The sequence below is a fragment of the Stenella coeruleoalba genome (genome assembly GCF_951394435.1).
Source record: "Stenella coeruleoalba genome assembly, chromosome: 7".
Classification (NCBI taxonomy): Eukaryota; Metazoa; Chordata; class Mammalia; order Artiodactyla; family Delphinidae; genus Stenella; species Stenella coeruleoalba.
In genome coordinates, this window is record NC_137153.1 from 58,481,573 (window position 1) to 58,506,960 (window position 25,388).

The window sequence follows — 25,388 nt, forward strand, 5'->3', positions numbered from 1 at the left end:
GCCAGATTCTCTCCAACACACAGCCAAGGGCTGGAGGCCCGTATACCCGCCCCCAAACCCCGTCCACAACAATCGTTTCCTCCCTCCCCGCCTTTTACATACAGTACACATACAAATACACACACGCAGAGCAGCCAGCAGGGGCGGGCCGGGCCCGACCACTCCGCAAACCGCAGGGGGGAGCCACAGCGGGCCAAGCTGTTTGCTCCCCCTTCTTTGTTCCTTCTCACTCTTATCTCTCTCCATCAGGCTGCACCTGTTAGGAAAAAGCGAACTTCGGGATCTAGGATCTCCTGAAGTCCCGTTTCGAAGCCACATACCTTCGGCGGGTGTTGCGTTATCCCCCCTCCGTCGGCTAGCAGTTGGTCCCGCCCCAGTGCTAGCGGGCGCGGAGCGGGAGCCGCGCGGGAGCAGCGCAGCGACGGCGGCGGCAGCGGCGGCGCGGTTGCTATTCGGAGACGTTGAGACGCCTCTGCGGCAGCTGGTGGCGCAGGTGGCTTGCGTGGACGCGGGCAGAGGCGGCCGGCCCGCCACCGCAGCCTCAGCGCCCGCGGCCCCGGCAGGTGAGCGGGCGGCGGGGAGTCGCCCCGCCCCCCCCTCCGGTGGCCTCACTCCTGGCTGTAGCGGGGAAGTGGCCGCGGCCCGCCCGGGAGCAGAGGTTCGGCCCGGGGCTGTGATCGTAGGGAAGAAGGCTGGGGGAGAGGCCGTGTGTGGCTGGGAGGGGAACGTTCCCTTGCCTTTTGCCATCTTTTTCTTCACCCCGACCCCCCACCCTCTTGGGGCTTAAGCTTGGGAGAAAAAAGCCAGAGGAAAGATGGGGCGGAAGAAAGGGGAATTCGGGGCTGAGAAGCATCTCTGCCTCAGGTGGTGGCGTCTTTTCGGTCGTCGAGCGGTGGACCTTGCGAAGCCTGGAGGGCTAGCTCTCGGGCTGCGGAGGCCGCGCACTGGCGCGGGAGGCGGGAGGCGGCTCTCCCCTCACTCTCCCACCCCCTCCCCACCCCTCCCCCTCCTCCTCCCCTTCCCCCGTCCCTCCCTTACGGCCCCTCCCTTCGGGTTTCTGAGCTTTAACCGCCCTCCATGCTCTCCCTCGCAGGCGCGTCGGGACACCCCGAGGCATCCTCCCCCTCCCGCCGCCGCGGGAGCCTCGGCTGCCGTCCGCCTTCCCGCATCCCCTCGCAGTCCGCACCGTCACACCTCCTCCCTGTGCTCGGACCCCCGGCCTCGGCCCCGAAACATGACTCGCGATTTCAAACCTGGGGACCTCATCTTCGCCAAGATGAAAGGTTACCCTCATTGGCCAGCTCGAGTAAGTGATTTTTAGCCTTCGCGTTTAGCGGTGCTACATTCCTCAGAGGCCTACTTCCTATACCCTCTTCTCTTAATTTTTTTTTCTCGTGTTCTTCTCTCCCTCGCTTTCACTTAGTCTCACTTGTAACCTGACCTTTTATTTTAGTTTTTTGCCCACTAATCTTCCATGTAATTTAAAAATTCAGGTGTTTATACATACTTAGGTATTTTCCTGTGGTTTGTTTTTGACAGACTTTGGCAGGTTTTCTTAATATGAAATATTTCAAGGTGATGCCATTAGTGTTCCATTGTAGGTGAAAATAATCAAGTATGGATTTTGTGTTTAAAAATTAAGGGAACAGGCATTTTCTTAACTTTGAGTAAAATGCAAAATACCAGTGAAATCTATGCCAACTATTGGGTGTTAAAGAGTTCTACGTGATTAAATTAACATAGGTATTCTTTCCTGTTTTATGGTTGATGAGACCTTCTGGATTGACTTGTTTAATACGATAGAGGACTGGATATTCTTGAAAATTTTACAATAAGGTAGCATCACGGAACGTCTAGAAAGTTTATTTTCACGTTTTTATTGGTGAAGTTTGCCTTATGACCTTGAAGAAGTTGTTTTACCTCTTTGATTGTTTCCCACAGGCAAAAGGAGGAGTAGACCCATATTCCTGGGTTCACATGTAGTGCAGAGAGGTGATTAAGGACTGAGGGTTTTTTGTAACATTTAGGAATTGAGACTGTCTAAAATATCTAAGTACCATTTTCAGAAAAAGATCTTTTAGGTTATGGTAGGACTCAGGTTCTAAGGTAGTGATAGAACCTAGCAAATGTTGAGCTCAATTAGGTTAGTAAGCTCAAGGTCCTTCTTAAATATAAACACGAGATAGTCTAAAGTTGTGATTTCCACTAATTTACTCTTCATTGAGGGCTGTATTTCTTAAAGATAATTAAATCCTGTAGTTTTAATTATGTCAGTTGGGAGGAAGAGTAACCATTGGTTACAGAGAATCATGGAGTGAGTTGCTGAGTGCTATCCAAGTATAAAATATTCACTGTTTCTTAATTTTTCCCATCCAGCTCTTTACAGACTCAGGTTTACTGGTTTCCTTCCCCAGCCTGGAAAGATTTTTTTTTTCCCTAGTCTATTAAATCTACCTTTTCAGTGGAGTCTTATTGAAACAATCCTTAATCATAATTCGTCTGTATATTTGATACTTTATTTCCTTTGTGATAACCTTTTATTTTAACTCTTATGTGCATTCTTTGACCTCCAGGTAGTTTGTAAGCTTTTCCAGAGAAATAGATACAAACTGAATTTCCTTATTACACACCCTCCCAATCCTTAGTACATAAATCATACGCTAAAAAACACCTTACTTCATGTTTAAGTAAAGAGCATAGGGAAACTGAGCAGGTTTAAGGCCCCTGCAAAATACTTTTTTGTGGTTTTAGCATCATTTATTTTGAGGTGTTATAAAATCCGAGCATATGGGGTACATCTTTATTCAGATTTCTATGCGACAGTGCAGTTAAAAACCAAATGAAAATGTTTTAAAAATTATCTACTCTTCTAAATCATCTTCCCTACATGCTGCAGTCTGTTAGGTGACTAAGAATGCTAATAAAAGCAAACCTAGAGTAGCCTTAGGAGGACCAGAGTATTTTCTTTCTTTCTTTAATAAATTCTATATTTAACATTTTAATTTGGATTGAAATGGGAAATTTTAGTCTCTTTCCTTTTCCCTTTTTTTCTTAGAAGCAGTTGAACTTAGTTTTGATATTGTCTGTGTCTAAGAATTATGTTCCTTTTTCTATCTTCTCTCCAATCTTACGAATTCTAAGTCTTTGCTTTAGAGAGTTTAAATATGTATTTAAGGTCTCAGCTGTGAAGGTGACAATCATTGTTCCAGTTTTGATTTTAATGCTTTCTGTCTGTGTATCCAGGCTTCATTACTTTTTAAGTCTTGCACATTCTTGTAATCCTGTACCAGTAGTAATTGTTTTTAAAGTCAACTTTAAAAAATTGCCTAGCATTTATTAAACTCTTTAGGTGCTAGATATTTGCATAAACTTTTAAAGCTGTTTGCTGGCAGAAAGCATATGAGCTGAGGTGACAAATATATCCCTTATCTTAAGGCCTCTAAGGATTTTCACAATTTAACAATTTGTCACAAAGCCGAAAAGACAGTATAATCTTCATATAGGTGGGGAAGTTAAGTTCCCAAGGGTGTTGGGTGCTAACGATTCTTATTGATATCTGAAACCTTCAGATTGCCAACATCACCCTCATGGTCTTCTCTTAAACATGATAATGCATGTGGAGCACCATAGGTCTGCTGGTGGTCTGTTCCCTTCTTAATAGTCAGCTGATTTTTTAAATTAAAGTGTCTTTGAAATTATGAAAGTTCTGAAATAGAAATATTATTATGAAGTTTAAATAAATAAATAATGAAGTAGAAATGTTAAATTCTGGCCAGATACTACTGCCTGATGGCCTTAACTCTGGTAAGCAAAAGTATCAAGTATTACAGATGTGTTAGACATAACAGTACCTGATACTTTCTTCCTTACTTAATTAGAAGTATTAAAGTATTAAAAGAGAAATGGAAAAGGAACAGGTAACCTCATGTGATTCAGCCATGTAGGTCTAAGATCTTTTCAGAATATGTGTTTCAGACTTGGAGAAATACTGTTTTAAACTTGTTAATGTCTCCTATATTTGGATAGCCTCCCTGCGGAAATAGAATTTAAAATTTTTGAATAGGTTCAGACTCTCTTATCTGGAATTCTTAGGGCCAGATGTGTTTAAAAATTCAGAACTTCGGGATTTTAGAAAGGTAATGATGGTACATATGCCGTATATCTTGCTCCTAGTAGGGTCTGGGATGGCACATGGTAATCTAACACGATATTTCTGTGGAGAAGCATCACTAGAAATGCTAGGTGGATAAAAGAAATGATGGAATAGCTTCAGTGTCAATCCAGGTTTTGCTACCAAATGAGTTTTGAGAGAAATAATTGGTTTTCAGAGCTTCTTGGGTTTCAGAACTGGAGGTAAGGGATTGTGGACCTGTAGAACTGGTCCATTTTATAGCAGATCCCTTTTGGATGTCCTGTTTTCAGTTTATTCTGATGTGTTTAGGTGCGTATGATTTAAAAGATTTTAATTTTTCTGATCTTTTTTTTAGGTAGATGAAGTTCCTGATGGAGCTGTAAAACCACCCACAAACAAACTACCCATTTTCTTTTTTGGAACTCATGAGACGTAAGTCCTTTTAGCTCTAAAAGCAAATCAGAGTTAATTTAGCACGTTCATTAGGCATATAATGAAAAACAAGTAGAGATTAATTCAGAGAGAAAATAAAGTTACAGGAGATGTTAAAATCATCTTTGAACTTGGAAAAAAATCTTCAAGTTTCCTTTTAAAATGTATTTTTATGGTAGAAAAATTAGACACTGTAGATTGAACTTTTATTGAAATGGATGTCCTTAATCATAAAAGAAAGATGTACATTGGTCCTCTCATCAATCAGAAGAATAACTGATGGATGAAAATATGTAAGGGAAGTTTTAACAAGGCATTCAGTATTCATATTTAGTATAATTAGTGCTTTTCATGACAGTCTGGCACCCTATTTTAGGCTTTGATTTTAGCCACACAAATGGTATATTGTGGGAAAGGTGAGAAGAAATCTGGATAGTTCCTTCTGTGTGTATTTATATGGTCCTGAGAGCCACTGTTACTGCTCTGCTGCCCCTGGTGGATTTGTGGGCAGAGAACTGATTTGGTGAAGCAAATTAATTTTTCAAAAATTGCAAAAAAAAAAAAATTTCCAGTAGAATATTGAACTGTTACTTCTGGGTACAGAGGATTACTCCAGGGGCTATCTCATTAGTTTTGAAAAACAATATACTATGTGTCTGTATTTTAATAGCCTTACAAGTTGTATATAATCTCGTTGATTTTGAACTTTAAGTTTAGAATTTGCAATAATTTTGGTAAAGTAGACTTGTTTACCTGGGATCAGGTGAAATAAAACTGGGGGTACTCTAATTAGAATTATGTATTCCTTAGAATGTGTACAGTGGCAACATTGGTTTAATGTTGCTTAGCTACTGTATGAACTTTCACATAATTTTAAGAAATAGCTTTATTAATATGTACTTTACATCATAAAGTTCACTTGTTAAAGTATATAATTCAGTGGATTTTAGTATATTTATTTCCATAACCATTAGCAGTCACTCTTCATTCCCTCCCCCTCCAGCCCAGGATACCCACTAGTTCACTGTCTATTTTTGCCGATTCTGGACACTTCATATTAATTAATTAATTTATTTTTGTTGTGTTGGGTCTTTGTTTCTGTGCGAGGGCTTTCTCCAGTTGTGGCAAGCGGGGGCCACCCTTCGTCACGGTGCGCGGGCCTCTCACTATCGCGGCCTCTTTTTGCAGAGCACAGGCTCCAGACGCGCAGGCTCAGTAGTTGTGGCTCACGGGCCTAGTTGCCCCATTCATATTAATGATATCGTACAATGCCATGTAATTATCTTCTTTAAAATATAGTTTTGAGTCCAGAATTGTATTGGCCTTCACCGTAATTACTTTGAGTTGGATCCAGGTATATTCTCTGAATATAAAAATTCAATTTGTAAAAAAATGATGAGTTTCTGATTCTCTGGGATAATCTGTTTAAAACTCTTCCATAAATTTAATAGAGAAAGGTATCTTTTAATGAAAAACTGTGTACTCTCTATATGAGTAGGGGTTTTCAAAGTTTGGTACCAGGTCAAGCTGCACCCCATATGGGAACAGCACATGGGAACTTCAGATAGTAGGCATGCAAATTCTTGGACCTTACTTGAACCAGAAGCTGAGGTTTGGGGCCCAGCAGTCTGTTCTAACTAGCCTTCCAGATACTTCTGGTGCCCGTGAAGTTTGGGAACACTTTATCAGAGTAAGGTGAATAGACGTTCCCTAGAATTTTTATGTATGCTTATAGTACCATAGAACACATAGTTAATTTTTATGCTAAATTTAGAAGAATGATCATCCCTTCCCCAACATTTAAAAATGAGGATTTTTATGTTGTAAATATCTGTGAATTATACATCAGAACAGACTACACCAAATAATTAAATTTTCATAAGCATTGTTTGGTTAATAACAAAACGGTGGTATTAAGTGGTTAATGAAGACAGTGAATTACTAATATTCAAGAATTAGAATATATTCAGGAAATTAAAGTATAACTTTAAAATTAAGCTAATGGGGCTTCCCTGGTGGCACAGTGGTTAAGAATCCGCCTGCCAATGCAGGGACATGGGTTCGAGCCCTAGTCTGGGAAGATCCCACATGCCACGGAACAACTAAGTCCGTGAGCCACAACTACTGAGCTTGCGCTCTAGAGCCGGCGCTCCGCGACAAGGGAGGCCACCGCAATGAGAAGCCGGTGCACCGCAGCAAAGAGTAGCCCCTGCTCGCCTCAACTAGAGAAAAACCCGGGTGCAGCAACAGAGACCCAGTGCAGCCAAAAATAAAAAATAAATTAAAAAAAAAATTAAGCTAATGATAGTAAATTTTCACTTCAAAATGCACTTGTAATTTTTGTGCATTAGTGATCTCATAAGTACACCATTACCTTTGGAAAGGCGGTGCTGTTGTATCTATTGGCCTGGTGACTTAACTTTTTGGTATTTAAGGTTGATTTTTAGAAACTAGATCTCACTGATTATTTGCCTTTCCCCTCCCTCAAAAGTTGGGAGGGCAGTTTTGTGAACCTTTCAATTTGGAATTTGTTTAAATGGGAGTTTTTTCTAACAGCCTGTAGTTAGGGAGATGGGAAAGGAAGAACATAGAAGAAGAAATGGCAATTTAGAAAACTGTACTTATTCATAGCTTATTTATAGATTAAGTTTTTTAATTGTTAATTTGGAGCAGAATCCTTTTGTAATTGCATTCTTTTCCTGACTTGCAACCATCTGACTTTTCATAGTGTTTTATACCTTTCACAGTAAATTCATCCAGCCAAGTTTTGAATATTAGATAACAATGAGCCCTTATGTATACCAAACATGATGGTCTACTAGGTATCTTAAAACTAATATATTCAAAACAGATTCTTAGTAAATGAGACAAGGATGCAGTGCTTTGCTGGAGGCAAAAATCGTGGTGTCATCCTTGATTTCCTATTACAGTCTTTTCCCTTTCTCCCCACATCTAGTCAATTAGCAAGTCTTGTTCTTTTCCTTTCATGTGCATTCTGATCTTTTTTCCATCTCTTCTACTACCACTTAAGTTCATACTGCAGTTAGTTTCAGAAATAGTGTCCTACTCCTATCTTTTTTTTTTTAATAAATTTATTTATTTATTTTTGGCTGCATTGGGTCTTTGTTGTTGTGCGCGGGCATTCTCTAGTTGCGGCAAGTGGGGGCTACTCTTCATTGTGGTGCGCGGGCTTCTCATTGCAGTGGCTTCTCTCGTTGGCGGAGCATGGGCTCTAGGCACGCAGCCATCAGTAGTTGTGGCGTGCGGGCTTCTGTAGTGTGGCTTGCGGGCTCTAGAGCGCAGGCTCAGTAGTTGTGGTGCACGGGCTTATTTGCTCCGCGGCATGTGGGATCTTCCCGGGGCAGGGCTCGAACCCGTGTCCCCTGCGTTGGCAGGCGGATTCTTAACCACTGTGCCACCAGGGAAACCCTCTAATCCTATCTTTGTCTCAGTTTTCACTCTTAATGTATAGTCAAAGTGAACTTGATATTCCAGTCAGATCATGTCATTTCTCTGTCCAAAACCCGTCAATGGCTGCCTTATTACAGACAAAACTCCGAAGTTTTGTCGACAAATGCTATTTATGAGACCCTATATGAACTAGTCTGTGTTTACCTTTCCAACCTCATCACGTTTTTTCACTGTTACACAAATATGTTTCATCTTGTCTCAAGTCCTTCTTGGCTGTTTTCTCTGTTGGGAAAGGTATGTCTTCAGATTTTCAGTCATTTAGATCTTAGCTCAAATCCTCCTTTTTGTGCTTTTTCTCCATTGCACTGATGACTGAAATTTTTTTCTTTTCCTTCACCCACAAGTGAAAAGCTTGGAGAGCAGGTACCTTGTCTATCTTGTTTGTCATCATTTGCTTAAGTGCCTGGCACATAGTAGCTGTTAAATAAATGTTTGGTGAGAGATTGACAGCTTTATGACCTAGATAAAATCATTTATGGATTATGAATTTGCTGTCCATTAGCTAGCATTTGTATAGTTTTTAAGACAACTGATCGTAAGGCTGTCTTTGAATCCTGCCATATATCTGCTGTATGACCTGCTGTATGGCAGGTTACCTAGCCTTGTGTCCTTCCCTTCCTTACTTGTAAAATGGGAATAATAAAATATTCGACCTCAGAATTTGAGGTGCAAACAAGATACTACATGAAAGATGCTTAGAACAGTGCTTGGCATGTATTAAACACTAAGCATATGTCAGCTATTAATAGTTAAAGGTAATGTTGCATATTATTTTTTCACGACTAATACTTGTGTTTATTAAATTGTTTGCAGTGCAGTTTGAGTTTTGCTGACTAATTACCATTGCTAATTGAGGGAATACTCTCATCTAAGGTCTATTTATTTCTCTAAAGTCAGAAAATTTTAAATGAAGATGGTGTTTTTGCCGCTTTTATCTCCTTACTGCTCTTGTCTTAATTCAAAGATGTTAGATGCACAGTTCTAGGAACCTTAAAAATATCCATCACAGGCTGTTTCAAAACCTGCCTAATGTACAGTTTTAGGAGTGAAGGTGAATGGGGGAGGTACTGCTTGTTGGTCGGTTTTTTGGTATAACCTGTCCACAAGAAAGGAATAAAGAAATGAATCATAAGGATAGGATTTTATTTTCTTCTACACTAGTTTTTCTATACAGTTTCTGTACTACAGACATCACTGTATGTGTTGGTGAGGGGCTTGTACGGTTTCTCATGAGCCTTATATAATGAGAGGAACTGTTTTTTCATCTCTATACTGTCAGGTTCGTGGCACATAGTAGATGTATCAGTTGTCTGTTGCATCATCTTCTATTATAAAATAGTGTGTGCTGTTATAAAATCTAGTTTAAAACAGTATGTTTCCTATTTTGTGATTAATAATAATAGAGAAATGAAACAGCAAGTTAGAATCAATGTTTTAAAAGGTAGACGTTTCTGTATTATAATATGACTTGGCAACAGTTAAATGAGTTTTGAGCTTCATGTCTTTAGCTCTGATAAGCATTCGCATGCCATTTTTTATATGCAACTTTGGTTTGCTTTAAAGGAAAGGTTCTAGGTATGTGATAACTGAGTTTTGTGAGACATATATGTGTATGTTTTCATGGGTATGTACATTGTTTCCAAAAAGTGACTTTAGAGAGAGAACTGCTTTTCTGTTTACTTACATTCTGTGAAAATTGGGATACACAGGAACACACTTACGGTCTTCAGGCATAGGCCACATAGGAAACACACTTGCAGGCTTTAAGTTGCTTGACAATTATAACATTAGTACTGTAGTTAATGGTTTGCTGTTTTCTTAGGACATTTTACATGAGCTTTGATCCTTGTGGGCTTTGACATTGGTATTTGGAATGAGTTCATACGTATAGGGATATAACATCAATAGTTTATTAGTAGATATTTCAAAGACTATATTACAGTGGTTATAGGAAACCCTGAAACCTTTTTAAGGGAACATTGTACAGAGTGGAGGCTATGCTGTTTAATAGCTAGATAACCTTGCCTGTGTCAGTTAATCTTTCTGGCCTTCAGTTTTCTGATCTTTAAAAGGAGGATCTTGGTGATCCCTAAGTGTTCCTTTCAGCGCTGGAATTTGGTGGGTAATATACTTTGAATTAATGTATATCTTTTCATTGTAAAAATTTTAAAAACAATGTTAAAAGACTTCTCTACAAAGGAAACAGTCATTTTTACTACTATTTTTTAGAAACAACCCCTAAACCTGTTACTGTCTTAGTATATTTTCTTTGAGATTTATATGTCATTTAAAAATGGAATGCTTTGAAGAATGAATCAGAGCCACAGCCACATAAGGTTGTGCCCTTGGGGACTAGTGCTGGCTGTTTAAAAACTAATCTGCGCCCTGTGTACCAAACCTGTGGGATTGCATCCCTGGGGAGGATTCTTTGTGTGTGTATGTGTTTTCTTCTTTTTTTAAATTGAAATGTAGTTGATATATATTGTATAAGTTTAAGGTGTGTTGATTTTGATACATTTATATATTGCAATATTACCACCATGATTTGATATATTTATATATTGCAATATGATTACCTGCCACCATAGCATTAGCTAACATTTCCATTAGGTCCCTTAATTAGTCATTTCTTTTTTTGTGGTGACAACATGAGAGGATTCTTTTTTCATCCACCATAGTTTTTTGAGTCTCATTAAGGAGCTCTGTAGTCTTGAGCATATCATTTGAGCCAGCAGTTCTACTTAGAATTTATTAGGAAGATACGTGAAAAGATTGAGCAATACATTATTTACTGTAGCTGCATTTTATAATAGAAAATTTGATACAGAAAATGGTCCAACAATAGATAAATTTTGGGAAAGCTATTCAATGAAATAATATTTAGCTGTTAAGTAATTGTTGACATGAAAACATGTTCATTATAATTTGAGAAAGTATTTATGGATGAGTATGCATCATATCCATTAAAATGACATGTTTATATCTGTATATATGCAACAAACAAGTGGGTGAAAACAGTGGCTATCTGTAGTTGGTAAAATTCTGGATCATTTTTGTTTTCTTTGATGGGATGTGGTATTCACTGAAAAATATTTTAACAGCTTTGTTGAGATGTAATTCATATCCCAAACAATTAATCCAGTTAAAACGTACAATTCAGTAGATCTTAGTATATCCAGAGAGTAGTGTAGACATTAGCACAGTTTTAGAACATCTCCATCATCCCAAAAACAGACCCTGTACGCATTAGCAGATACTTTGCATTTCTCCTTTCTCCCTCCTGTCTTGCCATGCGGAACCACTAATCACTGCCTGTTCTGAGCATTTCATATAAATTGAACTATACAATATGAGGTCTTTAATGACCTTTTTTTCTTTTAACTTAGCATAATGTTTTTGTTTTTGTTTGCGGTACGCGGGCCTCTCACTGCTGTGGCCTCTCCCGCCGCGGAGCACAGGCTCCGGACGTGCAGGCCCAGCGGCCACAGCTCACAGGCCCAGCCGCTCCGTGGCACGTGGGATCCTCCCGGACCGGGGCACGAACCCGTGTCCCCTGCATCGGCAGGCGGACCCTCAACGACTGCGCCACCAGGGAAGCCCTAGCATAATGTTTTCAAGGTTCATCTATATTTTGTAGCATGTACTTTGTCTTTACAGTATTGCCAAATATTCCATTGTATTGGTCTGTATTTATCCATTCATCAGTTGATATTTGGATTGTTTTTACTTTGGACAAATATAAATAATGCTGCTATGAACATTTGTGAGCAAGTTTTTGTGTGGACATGTCTTTTCTGTAGGAGTGGAATTCCTGGGTCACATGGTAACTGTGTTTAATCTTTTGAGGAATTGCCTGGCTTTTTTTTTGTTTGTTTTTTGGTTTATTTGTTGGCTTTGCTAGCTCTTAGTTGCGGGACGTGGGATCTTTAATTGTGGCATGTGGGATCTAGTTCTCTGACCAAGGATCAAACCCAGGCCCCCTGCATTGGGAGTGTGGAGTCTTAGCCACTGGACCACCAGGGTAGTCCCTGCAAGACTTCAAATCAGCTGTGCACCATTTTATATTTCTGTTAGCTATGTGTGAAGATTCTAATTTCTCTATATCTTTGCCAAGACTTGTTATTGTCTTTTTTATTGGGTGTGAAGGTAGTATCTTATTCTGGTTTTGATTTACATTTCACTGATAGCTAATGACACTCAGCATCTTTTCATGTGTGAATTTTTTTTTTTTTTTTTTGCGGTACGCGGGCCTCTCACTGTTGTGGCCTCTCCCGTTGCGGAGCACAGGCTCTGGACGCGCAGGCTCAGCAGCCATGGCTCATGTGCCCAGCCGCTCTGCGGCATGTGGGATCTTCCCGGACTGGGGCACGAACCCGTGTCCCCTGCATTGGCAGGCAGACTCTCAACCACTGTGCCACCAGGGAAGCCCATGTGTGAATATTTTTTTAACCATCTATATATAACATGAATTATTTAGATTTGCAAAGGTCTTCTCTCAGTTGGAAAGGCATAGTTATTTAATTTTTGGTATATTGATAAACATGTAAATTTAAGTATGACTTATAATATGAACATAATAGTAAAATAATAGAAAGTAGTGCTTGAAAACCTGACTGGAGGAGGAGCAGGGAGAGAAGTTTTTTAAAACCTATTCTGCAAAATTAAGAATAAAGGTTAACCAAGTGTAATAAAAATGTATATGTAAAACAAGGTGGTATGAATAAGACCAAATATAAGTGACTACACTATGTGAATAGAATTCTCTGTTAAGACCTTTTGATTGGATTAATCCTATTAAACTACCTGTGTCGTATTTTCTGAGACAAGGCTCAAACAAGTCACGGCCAGGTAACAATATAATGTCACAAAGAAAGCAAGAATGGGACCATTGCTGTCTGATAAAAGTAGAATTTAAAGTCAAAGCATGAAGAGGAGAGAAGGATACAGGCATTCCTTAGCTTTGCATAGTTCTAGTATGTTTAAATTTTGGTCACCATGGTTTAGGTAAGCAGCGCCAGTCCCCGCAACAATGTTTCAAATTTCACTTACTCTGGAATACTAACTGTAACTATGTAGACTACAAAATTTGTTGCTAGTTCTTCAGTCCACAAATCAAGATGTAAATAACAGATGCATAGCATGTCACTTTTTTTTGAAGTTTCTTGGTGATTGGTCAGTGTGCATCTGTTTCTCACTTCAAGCATATATAGCACAATGTGTAGTAGTGTTGTTGCCTCTTTGTCTTTCAATGATATACCCACCCAGGTTACATTTAAAGAAAAAACAAGATGGGGAATCGGCCAACAAAGAAACTGATAATGCCAGAAGTGAAATTTGAATTGAATGTAAATGCAGTTATAGAATAAATAGCCTTGTGAATAATAACCTTGTGAATGTAGATGTGCTGTATATAGGGAGACTAGATACACAGCCAGAGCAGCTTAGGGAAGGCAAGCTTATCAACATAAATGAGGAAAGTGGTTGTAATAAAAAGGATGAAGATGTCTCAGAGGAAGTGACACCAACAAAAAGCATTAAAGATATGCCATAACATTGAAAATACAAAAGACAAAATGTTAGAAACTGATCAGATTTAGAAAGGAGTATGACACATTGCCTTAGGCATAGAAAATATGCTTACTCCGTGTCATAAGTTATGTGATCAGAAGGGGCAAGCACTGTTAAAACTATTAAGTTTTTTACAAAGACATGAAACACTTTAATCTCAGTGTTTCTAATGTTTTAAATTACAGTGTACTAAATAATTAGTATTAGTTTTACTATATTTAAAATTTCCTTACACACTGTCAGTAATAGTGCATTTAGTGTTTTGACAATTTTTGAAGGTTTTGGAACAATTGTAATTTTTCCCATTGTTCAGTAAGATTGCCTTGCACAGTCAATTTTGTGTTCTCTCATTGTCATACAAAGTGAGGACTGCCTATTTTGGGGAAGGAAAAATTATATAAATTGAACTGTCAAACCTTTATATGCTAAATAACATGGTAGAATCAGTTTTCTCTTTTGAATACTTTTTTGGTTTAGAATCATATCTAAAAATGACCCATGTTTGAAGTTTTACGACATTTTCCTGCAATTTTATTAAGTATTTAAGGTCCCTTCCACTTCTTCAAGTTCCTGATGCCACCAGTTTTGAACCCTTTGGGGATTTTGAACTATAAATTAGGGTACTGGCTCGCTTTCTTCTATATTGCTGTTTAGTATCCAACTTTCTTAGTCTTCCCAGCTTTCAAACCTGTTGATAATGCCCCTTGTCATCTTTAGCCTTATGAGTTATGGGGTTTTAGGAGAGAGAGTTGCTTTGCTCTAACTAGAAGTATGTTTTATTTTTGATGGTGTTTTTAACTCGAGTCATCTACTTGGAATTTGAAGCTGATTATGCAGGAGGAATTGCTTTACTGTTTGAACTAAATGTGTTAAATTTTCTAATTTTAGATTATGGGTAGGAATGAATGATGCCTAGTAAAAGTCTGAATTTTTAGATCAAATGCAATCATATAGCAATGATGATTTAAATGTGCCTTAACTGATGTGCAGTTAAAATACATGGATACTTTGAGTATTTATAAATTGCAGAATTTAAATAATAAAGCTGACTTATATGCATTTGATTATATTTAAGTAGAGCCCTAAGTCTCTTTTTTATTGAAATTTTATCTTAAAGCCTTTTAAAATATTCTAAACTGGAATGTGAGCTATAGTCATTAGGTCCCTAATTCTTAAAGAATTTCAGCAGATATGGAATTTGTGATAGATAATTAGTAATTAATAATCTTAAATTGTAGCATATTTTAGAGGAAATGAGTAGTAATTTGATTTTCCTCTTGCTTTGGAGAATACATATATATCAGCCATTATAGCAAAAAACTGGTACATTCTCTGCATCTACCTTTATAGGATTGACAGACTTCTACAGAACTGACTGACATAGGGAGATATATAATGGGGCTGTTTTGGGGATTATATCTAAATATATATGTATATATACACACAAAAAAATAGTTGTCATCATTCACGGGTTCCATATTTATTAATTTGCCTGCTCACTAAAATGTATTTATAATCCCAAATCAATACCTGTGGTGCCTTCATGGTCATTTCTGTGTGTGAAATGGCAAAAAATTTGAGTAACTTGACGCACACATTCCTAGCTGAGGCTGAACCAAGGCCATGCTTTACCTTGTTTCAGCTCTCATATTGTAAACAAGTGTCCTTTTTGCAGTCTGTGTAGTGCCACGGCTTTTGTATTTTTGTGCTTTTTCGTGGTCATTTTGCCGTTTATAATAGCACCCAAATGTAGTACTTGAAGTGCCATTTGGTGTTCCTAAGTGCAAGAAACCTGTGCTTTGCCTTATGGAGAAAATATGTGTTATGTAAGCTGTTGGCTCTAAGTTCAGTGTTAATGAATTACCAGTGTATATTAAATAAGGTGTCTTTAAACAGAAACACATAAAACAATGTTATGTACTGATTGGTTGAAAAAATGTTGTGACCAGAGGAACCTACCCTGTATTTACCCTGGAGCAGTGGTACAGTATTCCTTAATTCAGTGTTCATGGTGTTCATCATTATAGAATATAATTACCATGAATACAAGAATTGACTCATATATATGTGTGTGTGTGTATATATATATATATGAATGAACAAAGCAGTTACAACATCTGATTCCCTCATTGAATAAAGTAAAAGTCTTAACATACTTATTTTCTAAAAATCTACATGTATGTATATACAAATATTAAAACATACATATAATATACCTTATTGATAATGTTTTGAGTTGTATATTCCAAACTACTTGGTAGTAAAACTATATTTAGAATGCATTTAAATGTATAGATTAATGCAGTCTTGTGACACTCTTTTTTCATTTTTATGCATTTTTATAGTAAAATCTGTAAAATTATAGCAAAATTTACCATTTTACCATTTTTAAGTGTGCAGTTTAGTGGCATTCAGTACATTGACATTGTCGTGCAATTTGTGTGTTTTTTTTTTTCAATTAGGATTATGGATCTAGGAGTTTGTGACTGAATTTAATAAAAGCATTTGGAATTAAATATTATTTGTGACTACCTTTAATTTATGTATGATTTTTAATGCGTTTTAGATTAAGAATTTTTGATAATTGCATTCATAGGGTAGTGCTATTTAATCACTTATATTTGAGATTGCTTTACACTCACATTTCCCCCCCCCCTCCTGTTTTAGTGCTTTTTTAGGCCCAAAGGACATATTTCCTTACTCAGAAAATAAGGAAAAGTACGGCAAACCAAATAAACGAAAAGGCTTTAATGAAGGTTTATGGGAGATAGATAACAATCCGAAAGTGAAATTTTCAAGTCAACAGGTGCGTCATATTACGTAAAATTTAGTTTAGTATTATTTACTCAGTTTTGGAGAATAATCACCATTCTAGCTACAGGAAAATGATTGAAGAGCCTTATAAATTTCAGATTAAATTGTTCTTATTTGTGAGGTTGAACCTTGGACTTTTGTATCTAGATAACTGATGAAATTCTTGCCTTCGTGGTCAAATAGATCTCAGAAAACTGGGAAACACTCAGTTATTTAAATCCTGATTGAGGGTTTATTTAATGTATTGAATTTAAAGTCACATGTACTGTTTCCTTAAATTCAGGTTTAATAACTTGAAGGGTGTGTTTTTTTCTCATTTTAATTTCTAAATCCATAAAATTTATTAGAATATGAACTTCATGTGGGTTAAATTAAATATGTGACAAAAATACTTATAGCACTATGCAAATTATACTTATTTTTGGTTTCTAGAAGAGCAACCTTTAAACTTTTTTTATTCTGTTCTGTGTGTGTGTGTGTGTGTGTGTGTGTGTGTGTGTGTGTCTCTCCAGACTTGAATTAGTAAAAACTAGGATGAGTATGAGTAAACCTAAAGAAGGAAATAACACACTGAAAATTTTGCAACTTTCTACCTTTAAATCTATATAATTTTTAGTTCTTTGCATGTACCATGCTTTTTTCTCGTGTTTGAGAACTCTTCAGATGCTGTTCTGTCTGGAACATTGAAATCTTTCATTGATGTTCCAGGGCTGCATTAGATGATCCTAAGTGCCTTCATTATCCACCCAAAAGTTATTTGTTACAGTATTCATCATATCACATCATAATTGCTTCTGTACTGTGTTGACTGCCACAGGCTTATTAGTTCCATAAACAAGGAAGTTGTATGTGTCCTGTGTGCTGTCATTCTTACACGTGTGGAAGGAATAGTTACCCACTAAATGTTGCACAAATGTAAGAATGGATGAATGGTTTCCCATCCTTATTGCCTTGGGAGTCCAAGGAGACTGAGTTGATTGTTTCCTGAAAATAACATTTTGTAACTTAACTTGGATCGTACATCCTATGATTGTTCTTTCAAGGTCGTTTTCATCCTCCAGATTGCCTAGCATAGTCACTTTATCCTTTGTTCCTATCTACCTACTTAATCTCCAGGTAGTTTTCACAGTACATACTTGGAATTTTCCATTTCACAGTGAAATTTTTCGTTGGTTGTGTGCATAAAACCCAACAATTTTCTGTTCTTAACAAAAGTATGAATGATTATGGTGGTGTGATGTACTCTGTGTTCCCAGCCCAGACATCCCCAGTGGCACATTCCTGTGGTTTGGTGCAAGCATTGATGCCCAAGCCTATACAAAAGAAACAACAAAAAAAAATTGGCCATCATAATTTATAAATATTTCTATCATGCTATAAGTAATTTTGGGCACATTTTTACATTTTTTATATACCTTTATAATTTGTGGGTTATCAGCATTGCCTTTTTTTACAGAAAAGGAAATGGGTTTACAGTTTAAAGACTTGCCAAAGGAAACAGCTAGAAAGGTGCACAGTTTGGATTGCAGTCCCTTCATCTTGTAGATTGGGAGCTTTACCCTCACCTCCCAATGTATACTGTGTTGCCTCTGGTATTCATCATTTTGGTTAGTTTTATGAAAATCTAGGGACCCTAGGTTACATGCTTAAGTATCTCATATGGGGGTATTTTTAAAATTTAATGATTACTGGACTCTCCCGCTCAGCGTCTGTTAAATCAGAATTCATTTAAGTTTGGGTCTCAGGAATCTGCATTTTAAATAAACTAAGTTTGAGATATAGATCAATAAGAGTCCTTAAAGTTGTGATATATATATCCTTTCTTAAGGCTGTTCGTCTTAGAGTACATAGGTTAGCTTCTTTATCCAGAATATTTCAATAGTTGAGTACAGTGTAGGTCTGTGCTCCTCTAAATCACCTTACATTGTATCTTGTTGGGCATTTGCTGGTTAGAACATCAGAATGGTATTCTTTGTAATTGTACTTTTAATTTCTGCCTCACCATTTTATCTGCTGAGATTGTATGCATCAATTGCAGGAATATAGTTCCATGTAAGACTTTCCTAAATAAAATAGTAGCATTTAAAACTTTTCAAAATTGTGTATATTAAAAGTATCCTGTGCAACAGAAATGAGGGTACTTTTCTAGCTTTCTTACAAACAGGCTTTGATTTTTCATGGGTACAAAATTTTAAAGTTGGCGTAAAATATTATTTTGTGAAACTAATAGACTTGATTGTTTATAGGCATCAACTAAACAATCAAATGCGTCATCTGATGTTGAAGTTGAAGAAAAAGAAACTAGTGTTTCAAAGGAAGATACTGACCATGAAGAAAAAGCCAGCAACGAGGTGTGTTTAATTTCTCTTGCATTCTAAACCCATTTTGTTGTAAGGAAGAATTGTAAAATGAGTTGATTGTGGCACAGTAGAAAGCAATCTTTAAAGTAGTTGAGTAATGAATGGGAAAATATTAAAGGCTTATTTCCTTGTGTAAATATTAAATATAGTATTGTAAAATAATTTTTGCATCTTTAAGATGCATGGGTATTTTTATTTGAAGTTACGTTGCTCTGCAAAATATGAGGTACAACTGGGAGAGTCGCTTACTGCTTGTTAGGAATATTTTTAAAGTGAAGTATTGTTGGATGGATGTACGGGAAAGGATATTGAACCAAAGTTTTTAAAACCTAGATTTATTTCCAATTCTGTATTTGATTATCTGAGTGGGGATACTCATTTAGCCTTTCTAGGCTTCATGAAGTTGTTACTTGATCTCCAGAGTCCCGACCCTCTTAACATTCACAATCCTAAAACTGAGGATTCTACTGTAGAAAGAGTGTTTTGTAAATTTAAATAGACAAACCTCCCAGTGTACGAGCAAGTGTGACTTTTATATTTGATCTGACAGAGGAAAGCTTTTTTTTTTTTTAGGTGAATATACTGGTGATTACTTCCACTTTATAATGAATTAATGTTAAGACTTTTAATGTTTATAATTTCAAAGGTCAGAGAAGCAAAACAAGTTTCCATAGTACTTCTAGTGAAACGTACTTGTGATTTTTAATTTAAGAAATTTTCTTTCAGTCGTGGCATAATTATCAATTTCATCTGTTGTGTTTTGTTTTTTTTTAAGGATGTGACTAAAGCAGTTGACATAACCACTCCAAAAGCTGCCAGAAGAGGGAGAAAGAGAAAGGTAATTCTACTGCTTAACCACAGAGATCTTAAAAGAATTTTTATTTTAGTTGGATTGAGGGAGTGTAGATAATGAAACGGTACCATTTAATTTAGACTTAGCCCTTCACTCTAAGTCCTTTAATTTTTTTAAAGGATAGGTTATGTTGTTCACTTATCAAAGCTATGTTTCTTTTCTTAGTGATACAGCACCCTTAAGTTGAATGGTATACAAAATAAAATGCACCAATTTTCATTCCTTTTAATGATGCTGTCTCAAGTTTTCTCTATAAAATGGATAATATATATACTCATAAGACTGTTGAGAGAATTAATGAGTTAATATATGTAGAATATTTATAATAAATCCTGGTACATAGTGCTTTGTAAGTGTCCATTATTATGTTGTTATTACTTTACAGCATTGTTGCATGAAATGAGAGTATGTGACAGTTTAGGACAAAGTACCTCTTATGCTTTTAATTAGTGTTTCTTCTTCCCTATGTGAAGTTTTGTTCATCACACCTTTTTCTGACCTGTTTATGTCTCAGACTGTTATTATATGACAAAGCTACAAAGAAAACAAGAGTTCAGTCTTTAAAAAAATTTTTTTTGTAGTATTCTGAGTTCAGTGGCTTTCTATTCCCTGTGGGGTGTGTGTGAAGGGGCTATGATAACTTTAACAAGATTTTAAAAGATAGGCAGAATTTTAGGCAGATGAAGGAGGAGGAGAGGAGCATGTGAGGCAATTACAGGGGCATAGGGAGAATTTTGCTTCAAGCATTTCCAGTATTGCATTTCAGTATTATCAGACCATAAAGTTTGAGGGAAACAAGTACAAAAAAACCCAATGTGTTACCCTGAAGAACTTGAACTTAGAGAAGGGGTGGGAAGCCATTGAATCATTTTAAATTTCAGGTACTTCTCTTCTTAAAGCAGTGTGAATGATGGGGATTGGACTGGAGCAGTGAGACCAGTTCACTGATAAATTCATGCAGAATTTTGGTCCTCACTTCACTGGCCCAGACAGAAAATCAGCAGCAAATAAGGAAGATAAGGTCTCTGTACTTACTGAACTTATATTTTCGTTGAGACAGACAATAAATACATAAAACAAGAGAATTAAAATGGGGAGCTATGATTGGGACTTGGTAACTAAATTATGAAAGGCCTTTGTAAAGAGTTAGCATGACATTTTAGTGGTGTAGATGAGAGAATTTTAAGAGCACCTAAGGAGGTAAAGTTAATAGTTGATTGGAAGTGGGTGTGAAGTGAGGGGGAGGTATCTAGGATGACTCAGGGTGTCGGCTTGGATGACTAGATTATACACTGAGAATGTAGGAGATGTTTTGGGAGCAGAGGCATGAGGAGGAGGATGTGAAACACCTTTGAGAATTAGACTGAAGATACATATTTCTCTGACATCAAAGGGGGGAAAGGTAGAAGTTACAGTTGCAGTCTCTGACATAAAGATAGGATTTAGATAGGTAGTCAAGGGAGAAAGTTTACTGAGAAGAACGCAGAAAACCAGAATCCTGAGAGATTATAATGGCGATGAAAGGCTGCCTTGTAAAATTATGGCTGAGAATGAACTGTCAGGAGAAAAATCTAAGAGAGGATATCAAGCTGAACGAGGGAGGAGAGAATTTTAAGAATGAGGGAGTGGTTAGTAGTATCCTGATGCAGAAGGGGTCCAATAATAATTGACAATTAGGATCCCCCAGGATACCTTAAGGTCAAATGGTAAGAACAGATGAAGTAGGTTAAAGAATAAAATGTTTAATGTTGAAATTACACTGTGCTTTTGAAATCTTTGAAGGGGAGGAGAGAGAATGCAGCAACAAGGATTTGCATGGTTAAGGGAGGGTGTTAAAAGTGGAAAAATACAATAGAGGCTTTAACACTTTTTCTTTGTGAGACCAGGAAAGATCAAAGATGTGGAAAGAGTATAAAATTACTGTAAGTTAAGAATAATGCTGGGTGAGAGAAAAGGGAGGACACATTTGAGGGAATTGACTTGATGGGAAAGAGATGGACATTTCACCTTTTTTCACATTGAAGGGAAGGATGGGCAAGACTATTACAAACTTCTAGGGAGACTTGGAAATTAAGGGAATCCCTTCCTGCTGGCCTCAGTCTCTCCCTTCTCCCTCACCAAATTCAAAGCGAGACTGCATGTGTGGTGTAAGGCAGAAAGAAAGGATTGAAAGTTTATGCTAGAGAGAGAAGGAAAGGGCATGACAAAAGACAGGGTAAAGGATTAATGGATGGCTTTGAGATCACAAATGAAGTTGCATAAAATGAATGCATGTTTGTATAATGTTTTTTCAGCAGGGCTCAGCAGCAGGGAATAATAGAGCAGGGAAGGTAGAGTTTTATAGTAACTCTCTGTTGGAGATTTGCGGGACAGGTGCAGCAAAACGAGAATGTAGATGAATAGTAGTTCCATGAGGTTTTTGAGGGATGGGGGGGGCCTTTATGTAAAGTCACGAAGGGAGTAGAGCTAGAAAGTGAGGTAACAGATGGGGAGAAAATTTGTCAAAGTCTTAGAGGTCTCAGTGAGATAAAGTAAAATATGGAAGAAATTAATCTAGAGTCAATATCTGCATTTGAGATATTTAAATATATATGAAATAACTTAATAGTCCTTTCTCTAGATAAAATATTTCTTTGAGTTAATATTTTCACGAGGAATGGTTTTGACTTGCATGATTTTGCTGTAGTAGTCAAGAATATATGTCTATGGAAGGGCTGTATTTTTGCTTCATATAGTGTTTATTTATGGCATTAGTTATTGATGACCTTGTTACCTCTTATTGGTATCTCAAAAAGATTCATACCTGTAATTCTTATGCGATGTCATGATTTATTTCCAAAAGTTGAAAGTGTAATTGAAGAGGGGATTTTTTTGCACTGAAGAGTTCATCAGTTTGATCTGAATTTTGGAGAACTTTTGCCCGCTTAACTGCTCACCCTCCTAACTCAATAGAAGAGCTCTCATACAGTCTTGGGTTCTCAACCTTTGGTATAAAAACAGATGCCCAGCTCCCTACTCCAGAGCTATCATCAAATCAGGATTGGGGTGGGGGGTGGTAGGTGGTCTGTAAGTTCCTAAAATTGGAAATACAACTTGAGCTAATGTTTTTGAAGCAATTTTTGTAATGTTCCTTGAGAACAATTCAAGGGTTACCTTAGATGAATTTCTTGACTTTTAATAATGCTTTGAATATACATTATTATATTGCAATTACAAAGGCAAAAATAATGTTTAAAAACAAAGAAAGAAATGGATAAATTCTCAGAAGTGGGATTGCTGAGTCAGATTTGCATATTCTGTATTGCTGATATAATGATCAGAAATGTATTACCAGTTTATTGATTTGATCACCATTAATCAATATATGAGTAATTCTCCACATTCTTACCAAAATTGGGCATTACCTCTTAAGTGTTTGCAAATCAGATTGATTAAAATATTAAAAAAATTTTTATCAGTAAGGTTGGATTATGCAAGTTTTGGCATGATGCTTTATTGCCTTTATTTTTATTGAGGTAGTTCAGGCTGAATTCTAAATAATTGGGGGTGGGGGAGCAGCTCATAGTAGTCCTCCCATTCTTCTCTTTGCTATTTATTTTCTCTTCTATTTTTTTTAGATGTTGGGGGTAGGAGTTTATTAATTAATTAATTTATTTTTGCTGTGTTGGGTCTTTGTTTCTGTGCGAGGGCTTTTTCTAGTTGTGGCAAGCGGGGGCCACTCTTCATCACGGCGCACAGGCCTCTCACTATCGCGGCCTCTCTTGTTGCGGAGCACAGGCTCCAGACGCAGACGCACAGGCTCAGTAGTTATGGCTCACGGGCCTAGTTGCTCCGCGGCATGTGGGATCCTCCCAGACCAGGGCTCGAACCCGTGTCCCCTACATTAGCAGGCAGATTCTCAACCACTGCACCACCAGGGAAGCCCTGTTTTCTCTTTTCGATTATGATGTTATGTTTGCATTTCCTTTCTAATTGGTGGTTATTAACCTTTGTTCTACTCTAATACTTGAATTGATTAAACTGATTCTCGTTTGGGGCTATTGTCTCATCACCTGGGGCATTATAGTTTGCAAAGGGTCATTGCGATTTCTTTACAGTAGTAAATCCTTCTTTATGGAAAATCAGAGTAACTCCTAGGGAAGAACAGCAGATGTCTCAGTTCAAAAATAAAACATGTACATATTAACAAAGTTAAAGAATGGAAATATCAGCAACTGAATTTCTTGCCTTTTCTAACATTAATTTAGGTTGTACATCATAAGTACGCAATATAAAGTGTTAGCATTTTGAGATACTCAATGAAAGTACATTTATAAGCAGTGTGTGGGATATTACACTGTAATTACATTATACTTTAACATTTTACATCAAGAATATTCATTTTATTTTTATAAATGACTTTTTTAGGTTGAGAATATCTAAAAAGTGAGTTTTTGTTTCCTAGACTTACTAGAATTATAAGCTAAATTTGAGGATATCACTCTGATGAGTTAACTGTTGAAAAATAATGAAGATCAATATATGTTATGCTTGTATTTGAACTTGTTATCCTGTAGTGACACGTTTTTGCCATTGAACTAAATTTGGAATGCCTACTATGTGCTAAATAAGTTAATTTAAATCTTTGTGATTCAGGCAGAAAAACAAGTAGAAACCGAGGAGGCAGGAGTAGTGACTACAGCAACAGCATCTGTTAATCTAAAAGTGAGTCCTAAAAGAGGACGACCTGCAGGTAGGATTATTAATGTTTAAATAGCTGTCTTGTGATTAATATTCTAATCCATTAAAGTGTTGTACCTCAGCTACTTTGGAATAGGGGAATAGGTACTTGGTTATGTGTAATATATAAATTTCAAAGGAGATAAACATTAAGGTTTCTGCTCTTTGTAATAAAGTATTTAAATTTGAAATAACTGCTTGAGACTTTTTCATTTTCTGTTTTATCCCCATTACATTTTCCTTTAATAGCAGCAAATGAGGCTGTGGTGAGATTTAAAATCCATGAATGATGGGTTTATTTTACCTCTTACTTTAGAAATATTAAGCTTTCCAAATGGAATCATAATGAAAACAAGAGAAAAACAGCATTTGAATAATCAAAGCTATTAAATTATTGCATTCTTTCTTTATTAGGGCCTGTACAATATGCAGATGTCTTCAGCACTGCCTATTTAAAGTATTTTCCTAATTTGGCAAATAGGAAATAGTTTGGAAGGATCTGTCTCTAAGACAAAGTAAAACAAAGAATATTAGCCAAGATAGAGCCAATTTTTTTTTTCTACTTCATAACATAGGATTCTGTTTTCTTTCTTTTCCTTGGCTGCGTCTGGTCTTAGTTCGACACACGGGCTCTTCATTGCGGCACACGGGCTTCTCTCTAGTTGTGGTGTGCGGGTTTTCTCTCTCTAGCTGTGGCATGCAGGCTCCAGGGCTCCTCGGCTCTATAGTTTGCAGCACGTGGGCTCTCTTGTTGAGGTGTGCTAGCTCAGTAGTTGAGGCACGCAGTAGTTGCCCCGAAGCATGTGGGACCTTAGTTCCCTGACTGGGGATCGAACCCGCATCCCCTGCATTGGCAGGCGGATTCTTTACCACTGGACCACCAGGGAAGTGAAGTCCCATAACATAGGATTCTTAATGAAACAGGATTAAATGAGTAATACCCCAAAAGAAAAAAAACAATTTACCTAATTTTTACTTTGGAATTTAATAGTGTAATGGATCACATTAATGGTGGTGTTAGAAAATTCAGTGAATTCTG

The 25,388-nt window shown here is 37.2% G+C and overlaps 1 protein-coding gene across 4 annotated transcripts in view; it reads left to right on the plus strand.

Moving 5' to 3' along the window:
* Positions 1 to 396: 396 nt before the first annotated feature.
* PSIP1 (PC4 and SRSF1 interacting protein 1) overlaps positions 397 to 25,388 on the plus strand; it is a 38,776-nt gene continuing 13,784 nt past the window's right edge. For 3 of the 4 annotated variants that reach the window (XM_079927379.1, XM_079927382.1, XM_079927381.1), the window contains exons 1-7: positions 397 to 563; positions 1,094 to 1,306; positions 4,488 to 4,564; positions 16,271 to 16,409; positions 18,664 to 18,768; positions 19,553 to 19,615; positions 24,266 to 24,362. In XM_079927379.1, coding sequence (XP_079783505.1) covers positions 1,235 to 1,306; positions 4,488 to 4,564; positions 16,271 to 16,409; positions 18,664 to 18,768; positions 19,553 to 19,615; positions 24,266 to 24,362 — 553 coding nt within the window. In that variant the 5' untranslated portion in view covers positions 397 to 563; positions 1,094 to 1,234. Of the gene's footprint in view, positions 659 to 1,093; positions 1,307 to 4,487; positions 4,565 to 16,270; positions 16,410 to 18,663; positions 18,769 to 19,552; positions 19,616 to 24,265; positions 24,363 to 25,388 lie in introns of all 4 variants that reach the window. The other variant, XM_079927380.1, reaches the window with a different exon arrangement.